This window comes from Humulus lupulus, chromosome 2, assembly GCF_963169125.1.
Source record: "Humulus lupulus chromosome 2, drHumLupu1.1, whole genome shotgun sequence".
Lineage (NCBI taxonomy): Eukaryota > Viridiplantae > Streptophyta > Magnoliopsida > Rosales > Cannabaceae > Humulus > Humulus lupulus.
In genome coordinates, this window is record NC_084794.1 from 185,485,294 (window position 1) to 185,496,240 (window position 10,947).

General features: G+C 35.2%; 1 protein-coding gene across 3 annotated transcripts; it reads right to left on the bottom strand.

The window, feature by feature from the left end:
* Window positions 1-261: 261 nt before the first annotated feature.
* LOC133818792 (protein FAR1-RELATED SEQUENCE 5) lies at window positions 262-10,637 on the bottom strand. 3 transcript variants are annotated; one of them, XM_062251852.1, is made up of 4 exons: window positions 10,144-10,637; window positions 8,974-9,536; window positions 5,497-5,581; window positions 713-886 (listed from the first exon to the last, which is right to left on the bottom strand). In XM_062251852.1, the coding sequence occupies exons 1-4, from the start codon at window positions 10,280-10,282 to the stop codon at window positions 876-878; spliced, it is 798 nt and encodes a 265-aa protein (XP_062107836.1). In that variant the 5' UTR covers window positions 10,283-10,637; the 3' UTR covers window positions 713-875. The 3 variants fall into 3 exon arrangements, with proteins under 3 accessions (XP_062107834.1, XP_062107836.1, XP_062107835.1); XM_062251850.1 differs by lacking the exon at window positions 5,497-5,581 and having other exon boundaries at window positions 262-886; window positions 10,144-10,624; XM_062251851.1 differs by lacking the exons at window positions 713-886; window positions 5,497-5,581 and adding an exon at window positions 5,784-7,722.
* Between the last annotated feature and the right edge of the window lie 310 nt (window positions 10,638-10,947).

Consider the following 10,947-nt stretch of genomic DNA (forward strand, 5'->3'; position numbering starts at 1 on the left):
TGCCTCGTACTAGCAAATTATGCTTTTAATTTTCTTCTGTCAATGTTCTTTTAAGATACTTCTTCTATTTAGTATTAAAGCCCTCCTCTTACCTACAAAAAAATGTCCTCTACGGAAATAATTGTCAACCAATTTAGGATTGTTGCCACGAGTAACAAGGGGGTGAGTAGTTTCAATAATACAGTGGATTAGTTTTGAGGTGTTACGTGGAAAAGAATGCATTAGAATATTTTAAGAGTGCATTATTAAGACACATTAATAGGAGGGTTCTAAACATGGAAAAATAAATTAAAACAAAAACAAAATTCCATTCTATACAAGCAGAAAGAAATGGATCCCACATGAAACACAATGGAAGAATTCAATTCCCCCGGGACATTTTATATCCCTTTTTAAGTGATTTTTGCCCATGAATAGGCTCAATGGATCTGTACATGACTAACCTGATTTCTCTCCTACCACACCATCTGTTTTACACAATGGCGCATAGTCATACAATGACAATCTAATGAATGGCACTGGCCCAAACATCTAGACAAACTGACTAGAGTACCTAAATCTGTAATGAAGCATTAGAGTGTTACAGAATCATACTAATGTCCCCTTCATCCAGCAGCGAGCTCTATACGGTCACCTGATGACTTTGTGTTTCATCGATTGAAACTAAAGAAGCTTCAAAAATCATCTGAAACTATCTATGACCTTGCTGCTCTTTTGTTTCCACGTCTTTCACACTCTCTACTATGTGTTGGATCTTCTTCGATAAGCTCTCGTTGTGCTCCTCAATATGCTCGAATATGAGTTCGAGATGCCTTTTGTAAGTTGCTGCTCGCTTTTTTTCTATTGCTAGTTGCTGGGATAGTTCCCTGATCTTGTCATGCTCGTTCTGCAAAAAGCAAGAGATGATCAATATCAAAGGCTGTGCCATCATAGGACATAAAAGCCAAAAGATACAATATCAAAGGCTGTGCCATCACAGGACATAAAAGTTAGGAATAACAATATATGTATAGGATGTGAATTCAATCAAAAGGAGACCAACTCCAGCAAAATATATTAAGCTTTTCTTTCACTCTGATACGTTTAAGGTGCAAATATATTGGGAAGAAAAACATCCCTTTACTACCATTAAGCCAAAAACACAAATACTAATGTTAACTTAAAAGAGCCAATTATTCCTAAACAATAACCTACCATACAATGTTTCAAATATTTTTATTAAAGATACATGTATTACTGAATTCTGGACCACACACACTCGCCTACCCACCCAACAACTTGAGCTAGCCTCAAGTAATGTTCCAATAATGTAAATAAAATTGAGGCTTTCAGACTAGCAAAAGAGAAAATACAAACATTAAGTAGTTTCAAAACTGACCCAAATAGAGTTTATGTTTCAACAGTTCATAAGATATAAACAAGCCGGGGAGAAATTTTAACTCCAAAAACTAGAAACAAAGTCTACAGCCTATCAGCCTATGGGACTTCTGGGTTATATAGTCTAATTGAATATACTACGGAGTCTGGTCACACAAAGCAAGCAAGACCTAAAGAAATAACAAAAATAAAAACAAGACATCAAGCATGAATTGAAAGAAAAGAAAACCAAACCACAACAGAAAACATCAAACTTCAAACAGGTAAACAGAAGTCCTTCAAGACATTCCTCCAAGTCAGAGAGATTACATTTCAAACCATCAATCTAATGATGATAAATGCACCAAAATGATTCTTCCAATATATGATTTCTAAATCCAATAAAATTCGTATTGGGTTAGGAAGAAGAAATCCTGTCAAATAGAGATTTTCTTTCCATTTTATTGTTAAAACAATGCAAGGACTGCTACTGAAATAGTAGTACACTTAATCCGTATGGTAGTATCGCATAAAAATATTTGGTCGTACATGTCAAGAACATAACTTATTTTAAAAGATTGAATCTTTAGAATCTTTAAACTTATACAGAAAAATGACATAAATAATAATAATTTTCAGTAATAACAATATAAAAATAAGAATGACATGCAACTGAAAGATTATTTTTTAAATATATTAATAATATTATGATATAGTAATAATTTCACATAATAATTATAATATTAGATATTCAATATTCTACTTAGCAAATATTATAATTTGTCCCTTTTATTTTTAATTGTACGAGGGTTCCACAACTTTCAAACTAGTGGAATTTAAAATCCACCCATGGGGATGAGTTTTATATTACCTCTGAGGGGTAAAGTGGCAGCTACTATGATATTCACATTTTAGGGCTTAAAAACCGCTAAAACTGGTAAAAAAAACAATAGAATATTTAGAAATCTCCATCCTCATGCTAACACTATCACATACCAAAATAACTAGAAAAATATACTCTTGATTGTTATTTTCATTTCCAAAGGATTAGCCTTTAAATAGGCTGAGTACAAAGGTATATTCTAGGTATAAACTAATTTACACATTAATTACATCTTAGCTGTAAAACACTAACTAATGAACTGTAAAACACTAACAAATAATTCAGATTATTTCTACACCCTCCCTCAAGCTGGTGCATACAAGTCCCACATACCCAGCTTGAACACTTGCTCTTCAAAGCTTTCTTTTGATAATCATTTTGTTAGCAAATCAGCAGCTTGTTGTTTGCTTGGCACGTAAACAACACATAGTTCTTTTTCTTCAATTTTTTCTTTTATGAAATGATGGTCCACCTCCACATGTTTGTAACTATCATGATGAACCAGGTTGTGTGCTATATTAATAGCTGATTTATTGTCGCTGTATAGTTTCAAAGAATTCGTCCTTTGAAGTTGTTATTCTTCAAGAACTCGTTTGATCTAGATCAACTCACGTACTCCTTGAGCAAGAGCTCTAAACTCAGCTTCAGCACTGCTTCTTGTGACAACAGGTTGTTTCTTGCTTCTCCAAGTAACAAGGTTTCCCCATACCTTGGTACAATATCCAGATGTTGATCTTCAGTCCTCAATTGAACATGCCCAATCTGTATCTGTGAACGCTTCTATGCCTCTTTCTCCATTTTTTTTAACAACAAACCTATTCTTAGTGTCTTCTTTAGATACCGTAATATCCTGCAAACTGCCTCCAAGTGTTCTTCTAAAGGATTGTGCATATACTGACTGACCAAGCTAACAACAAAGGCAATGTCAAGTCTAGTGTGAGACAAATAGATCAATTTTCCCACTAGTCATTAATACACCCCCTTGTCTACAGGTTCCTCATTTTCTTTCTTCTTGTACTTCCCTTTGGGTTCCACTGGTGGTGTTGTTGGTTTACATCCAAGCATACCAGTCTCTTTGAGTAGATCAATAACACACTTACATTGAGAGACCTCCCTTGCTTGGTTCTTGCAAACTCCATACCCAGAAAGTATCTCATTTGACCAAGATCTTTTACCTCAAATTCTTGGGCTAGTAGTCTATAAAGCTCCTCCATTCCATTAAGATCATTTCCAGTTAGAATCATATCATCAACATAGATAATAAGAATTACAATCTTACCATCTTGTGAATGTTTGAAAAATGAAGTTTGATTCGACTGACCTTGTTTGTACCCATGCTTCTTAATCACTTGATTGAACCTCTCAAACCATGCTCGTGGTGACTACTTCAAGCCATAGAGAGATTTCTTTAAGTGACATGCTGTTTCTTTTCCATATTTTCCTTCGAGGCAAGGAGGAATCTTCATATAGACCTCTTCCTCTAAATTTTTGTTTAGAAATGCGTTCTAAATATAAAGTTGTTGTGATGGCCAATCAAGATTAGCAGCTATTGTTGGGAGAATTCTTACTGTGTTTAGTTTTACCACTGGTGCAAATGTCTTTGTAGTCCACCCCGTAATTTGAGCGAACCTATTTGCAACCAGTCTCGCCTTGTATCTTTCTATAGTACCATCAGCTTTGTATTTCATTGTGAATACCCACTTGCATCCTACCACATGCTTGTCTTTCAGCTGAGCAACTATTTTCCAGGTTGCATTTTTTTTTCCAACGCCCCTATTTCCTCTTCAACTGCTTTCTTCCACTAAGGAATGGACAAGGCTTCATCAATATTCTTTGGAATAATTGTCTCCTCAATTTTGGCAGCAATGGCTTTGAATTTTGGTGTGAGTTTGTTGTAGCACACATACTTAGATATAGGATGTAAAGTACAATTCCTTACTCCCTTTCTTTTTGCAATGGGCAGATTTGATTCTATCACACTAGAACTAGGATTAGAATCAAATGAAATTGGGCTCAAAGAATCACTTATATTGGGATTTGTCACTGGTTCAGACTCATGGGAGACGAGATCCGTAGCTGGCGGTATTACTTGATGTTTGTCTCGTCGTCTGGAATAAACCAATAACTCTTTTTCTGCATTATTAGGTCTGTCTTTTCCATTTTAGGAGTGTTTTGTTCAGAATTTAGCACAGAGTTAGACTCAATTGGCGTATTAGACTCAATGGGTGGACTAGACTCAATTGACGGATTAGACTCAATGGGTGGACTAAATTCAGGTCCTATCATTGGAAAACAAATATCCCAATAGTGAGTATCACTAACAATCCCTCCCTGAGGTGAAGTTTTGAGATAAAAATGTCACTCTTCATTGAATGTGACATCTGATGAGACTCTAAGGCGACGAGGGAGAGGGTTGTAACATTTGTAGCCCTTTTTTGGTGGAAGAATACCCAAGGAAAATACACTTTGGAGAATGAGGATCAAGTTTGGTATGATTAGGTCCTAAAACATGAACATAAGTTGTACAACCAAACGTTTTTAGTGGAATATCTGAGAGATAAATCTTAAGAGAAGAAATTGGAGTTTGATATTGTAAGACACAAGAAGGCATTCAATTGATTAAATAAGCTGCTGTCAAAACAGCTTCTCCCCAAAAAATCTTACGAACAGAAGTAGTAAACATGAGAGCCCTAGCAACTTCTAACAGAAGTCGATTTTTCCTTTCAGCAATCCAATTTTGTTGGGGAGTACGAACACATAAACTATGATGGACAATGCCATTAAAGATAAGATAATCATATAAGATTGAATTAAAATATTATGTACCATGATCAGTGTGCAAAACTTGGAGATTAGCTTGAAATTGATTTTTAATCATTGAATGAAAGTTTTTGAAAGTGGCAGCGGCATCAGATTTGTCTTTTAAAAGAAATATCCAAGTTAAACGAGTATGATCATCTATAAAGGATATAAACCAGTGGGTATTAGAGATATTTGTAATGCGCGATGGCCCCCACATGTCACTATGAATGAGAGTGAAAGGATGAGATGCCTTATAAGGGCGAGAACGAAAAACACTTCGAGTATGTTTTGCAAATTGACACACTTCACATTTAAACATGCTCAAGTGTTTTTTTTTTTAAAACAAACTAGGAAACAGATGTTTTAAATAAGGAAACTAGGATGCCCTAATCGGTAATACCATCTCATAATATCAATATTGAAAGCAATACAACTAGAATGCAGCCTTTTATTACCTTGAATAGATGACGGGTCAACATCAAAGTAGTACAGCCAGCTACATTCTTTCGCACTTCCAATCGTCTTCCTTGATGACAATTCCTAGAAATCACAACATGAGGGTGAGAATTTTGCAATACAACCTTGATCAAGGGTAAGTTTGCTAATCGAGAGGAGATTACAAGATAGATTTGGCACATGGAGGACATCTTTAAGAGTAAGGAGAAGAGATAGATAAACGAAACCTTTACCAGCCACAGTTGATAGAGAGCCATCAACAATTTTTATTTTACTACTATAAGTAATGAATTGTTGAGATTGACCAGTCATATAGTCAGATGCACCGGAGTTGATGATCCATGGCGAAGTTTGAGCAGTAAATGCAGCAAAAGTGTTTGGAGTGGTGAAAAATCCCGCAGAGTTCAAATCTGGTGTGAAAGTCGACTTAAGCAACCTATGGAGTTGAGCAATCTGATCTGTGGTGAAAGAGAAGGTGTCACGCTGAGCACCCATCATAGCGTACCCTTTAAAATTATTTTCAGCAGTTGAATGGTGAAGATTAGGTTGTTCAAAGTGATGGGAAACAACCTTAGTGGAGACTTTTGAAATTTCAGAGATGGTGGACTCACAAGTGGTGTTGAGATTAGTTGGAGAAGTGACCATGGTCGATTTTCAATGATCAGAATGAAAAAAAAAAAAGAATAAACCAAAAAATGACAGCAAAGGCAACAACACACCAAGGTGAGGCGAAGAGCCACAAATGAAGGAAGTCGAGGAAGAGGATGCCGAAAAAATGGTCGTTGAAGGCTGCACGCGTCGGTGCGTGGCAGAGATGGCAGCGGTTGAACGTGGCGCTGGGGCTCACGTGCAGCTCTGATGGGCACCGAATTTTGGGGTTTCGCGGAGGTTGGGCAAATTCCCTGTGTCGGAGGTGAGAGTAGAAAACCACTCCAAAATAGTTTTCTAAGATTGAACCTCAAGAGTACCAAATCCTAATTTTTAAGAAAGGGCTGAGAAAAAATTCCCAATTTTTTTAGCTTCTAATATAGGCTGACTACAAAGGTATATTCTAGGTATAAACTAATTTACACATTAATTACATCTTAGGTGTAAAACACTAACTAATGAACTATAAAACACTAACAAATATTTCAGATTATTTCTACAACAACTCCACAATGAAATGCAAATCCTATCTCTATAAAAGGCTTCTAAACCCACTATAAATTCCATTTGCCTTGAATACCTACATAAAAGTCATAATTTCACTGTATCCCATCAATAATTAATATCTTAAAACTTGGCTTATAACATGTCACCTTTTGCACCATAGCCCATTAAAAGTAGTGCTTGCTACGATAAAACAGTTCCTCAAAGTTCCAGCTTTTTACAGCTTTCCGAACAAAATAACTTTCATCCTTGAGAGAAAACTCAATCCCAACTTAATTTGACAACCTATACCACAAATTCTTAGGCACATTGACGCTAACACTTGTAGTCCAAACATATATATTTACCACTTGATTTGTATAAAACACACCATGTGGATGACAAAAACTTGGAACATTTGGAGGAGTTCAATCTCGTATAAATCAACAGTGTTTGAAAACCGAGCAAAAAAGATCACCAACCAATTTCAAAATAAATAAAAAACTAAAAAAAATCAAACTCGAGACAACAATCTCTTACAAAAATAAAATCCTCATGTATAACAACAAAGCCCATCAGAAATCTCTCCACGTCATTTAAATTACAGTGAACAATAGAATCCAAATTGACACTGTGGAATCACAAAAAGAACTGACCCAATTGATTAGAGAAAGTTTTGGGGGAAATAGGATCTTGAGTAAGTCTATCTTGTTCTTTGGTTTGAAAATGATTGGTATGTATCATGAGATAATGTGATTACAATCATTAAAACAAATCAGGCAAAGGTGATTCATCCTCCACTTTTTTCCATAAACAAATTCTATTCCTTTCTCAAAAGAAAGACATAATGAAAAAAAGAAAAGAAAGAAAGACCATGAGTGGCCACATTGGAACCTCAATGAACAGATTAGGGGATGTAGTAGCTGCTAATGATCAAACCGCACAAACAGGAACTTGGGTTTTACACTGTATATTGATCTCCATATCTAAGCCTGAGTCAAGTAAATTTTATGTAAGCAGCATGCTTCCAATACATGCCTGCCAACATTTCCATGCTTCCAATACATGCCTGCCAACATTTCCATAGTGTTTCCCTGTAAATTATAAATTTTAATGTCTTTTTCTATATTTTAATGCACTATTAAGTTCTCAACATGTACTAAAAGCAGTTACCATTTAATGGGTTTTCATACTTGCTTCTGCCCTCCTATTCTATTATAAGAATTCCATGAATGCAAGTGAGTTTGAAGCATGTATTATCTGCATGTTTCAAGTAGAACAAGTAGTGCAAGAATATAGCAGTGATCCTCACAAACAACGAAAGAGACCTAAAACTTCATCTCTTTTCTAAGAAAACATGAAACAACATCAACAGTCAACTAATCAAAAGTAGGCAACTCTCGGATATTTCCAAAGAAATATTATTACTTGTAAAGAAAGAGAAACATCTCAAAAAAAAAAAAGAAAAAGGAGAACAAGAAGTCCTCAAACAAAAAGAAATACACGGGAAAAAATGAAAGTCCTCCAACAAAAAGCAAAAGAAGGAACACGAAACCAAATGTATGTCAGATTAGCTAACTCAAAAAATTAAAGAAAATAATAAAAAGCATTGAACTCTTTTAAGGAGTATAATTCACACAGAAACACAATTCTTAACTCTATCCAAACACAAATTCCAGAATGAAGTTATTTTCAAAAGCTTGAAGCGGAATGGCTAGTCAACAAAACCTGTGGTTCTTTCCTCCCCAAATAAGCTAAATATCTCCAATTGTTAGTCAAATACTCTGGATCCCACTTATCAAGTCACTTACATACAAGTCTCAACAAAGAACTACGTTTTCTTATTCTTGCAAAAAAATTCTATATCTACACATGTTTTTCTTTACATTCTTCATTTTACTAATTTGTATCTCTCATTTGAAAATAAACAAGATTCTTCCTAAAACACACCACGTTCATGGTAATTAAAAAAGTGGAGTACTCACCGTAGTGTTAGAAGGAGACATGGGCATACAAAATTTACTTATTGACCTCCTCAACCTGGTATCTAATTCCTCCTAGGGTTGATTGCAAAAACATCCTCAATTAACAAATTGCGTTGTATATGTTTCAGAACTCTTCAGTCTCTTCATTTTTTCTTGGCTCATTGACTACTAAACTACTTGTGTGTTAATCAATCACAGATGTCACTATATTTTAACCATGATTTTAATTTTCCATATTTTTTAAACCTTTCATGTTTCTGGAATAAATTGTTCCATTTTCACTTTGAAGAAAATAATATTTGTCACTAAATAAAAGCAATGTAAACCACCAATTCCAAACAAAGAAGAGAAGAAACTAACCGGATATTGATCATAAATGCAATCTCTTCGGCCTTTTCCAGGTGTCAAAGGATGAGTATGCTCCTTCACAAATTTCGTGACAACCCACTTTCCAGAAGTTACTTTCCTCACCAAAATCATTGCCCTGCAGCCAACCCTTGTCTCTGCCCTTTGCCTAACAATCTTTTCACGCTTGTCAGGCATTCTGTACCCCTCTTTGTTACAAACAAGTGCACGGCCAATTGCAGTTCCATCTCGCCTTGACCTAGAAAGTTTACTCACACGGATGATAAAACCAATACGTGTGGCATATGCATTGTAAAATGCATGTGCAGCTGCTTCAGAATCAAACTCCTGCCCCACAAAAGGCTCATCGGCTGGAACCAATGATGTAGTAGGAACTCCTACTGGAATCATATCCCCATCAGGAGAATCTTGGTTCATCTTTTCATCCTGATCATGTTGGAATGCCCCTTCAACAGAACTCCCACCAGTTTCATTTTCATCCCCTCCCCTACTATTCTCAACCTCGACAGAATTTCGCAAAACCTCTCCATTGACATCTCCATCGACCCCAAACTCCACTGCAGTAATAACAAACTCTGTCCTATGAACTTCCAATGCCCATATATTTCATATATTCAAACACTAGACTGCTAACTTCTATTCAAATAATTATTGGAGAAAAAAAGTACAAATCAACAAAGCAAAAAAAAAACTTAGAATTAAATGACCCGTATGGTTGGCAGTATAATTTTATTCCCAAATAGAATATCATTTTAGAATGAAATTTTTTCTCAAATGAACCAAATTTGGCACTGAATTGATTTCATCAAATTGAAACTTTTATAGGAAAATTGGATAAAAGAGCAACTCGATCAAACCAAAAAAGCAATTTTCAATTCCAATTTGAAAATTTCTATAAAAATAAAAACTTGGTTGAGCCAAAGCTCTACCTTCATTTTGAAATTAAATAAACAAAATTTACAACCACGTCGATAATTTGCAAAGTTCGAAGTATACAATGGGAAACAAAGAATTTAGTTGAATTATGGAAAGAATTGATCCCAAAATACAGCCAATAAGAAGAAAGAAGAAAGAAAGAAAACCTAATTTAATAACCATAATTAGAAGTAAAAAAAAAAAATAGTTTAAAACAAATAAAGGATAAAAATAATAAAAATGACTTACTGAAAATTGCGACCGATCCTGGTTTAGATGATCGTGAAGAACATGAGAAGGCGTTGCTTAGGTTTCGAAGGTAGAGAGAGAGAGAGGCGCAGCGCAAGGGTTCAGGATGTAAATATGGGGGCTCAATGGTTGCTGACATGTAAAAACTTGATTGGAGGCAATGTAAAGTAAAAGTCAACTTTTAAATCCCAATGACTTATTTCTCGACACGTGGTCAACGAGGTAAACCATGACTCGGAGGATCATATCTCGCCTCGCCTCGCCTCGCCTCGCCTGCTTACTCAAGTACTCATATTCGGGTCGACCCGGTTCTGTCTATAGCCGTTGCCCCTTTTCTTTTTCTTTTAATTTTCTCGCGCTCTCTGAAATTTTTCCGAGAAAATGGAGGTCTTGTTTCGTAGCTTCTCTGGAGCCCATACTCATTCTATTTTTATACAATTTTTCCTGTCTCCGAGCACTACGGTAGTTCACTTGCGGAATACAATTATTTTAAAAGTCATAATTTGGAATTGACTTTATTCAAAACTTATATGTATATATATATATATATATCTTCTGTGTCCGTGGACCGTGTATACGTGTACGTCCATAAGTAACTTATAGGAAGATCTTAAGAAAGAAAATGGAATAAATCCAAAAAAAATTATGAAAAAGGAATTATATCATTTTGTCTTCATCTATTTTTAAGTTAAATTTTATTTGGAATCTTCTACTTTTAAACCCCATATTTCGTAATATTATTAAAAATAATTTTATGAATTCAAATTTGGTTAAAATATTTGTATATATAGGACTAAAATACAC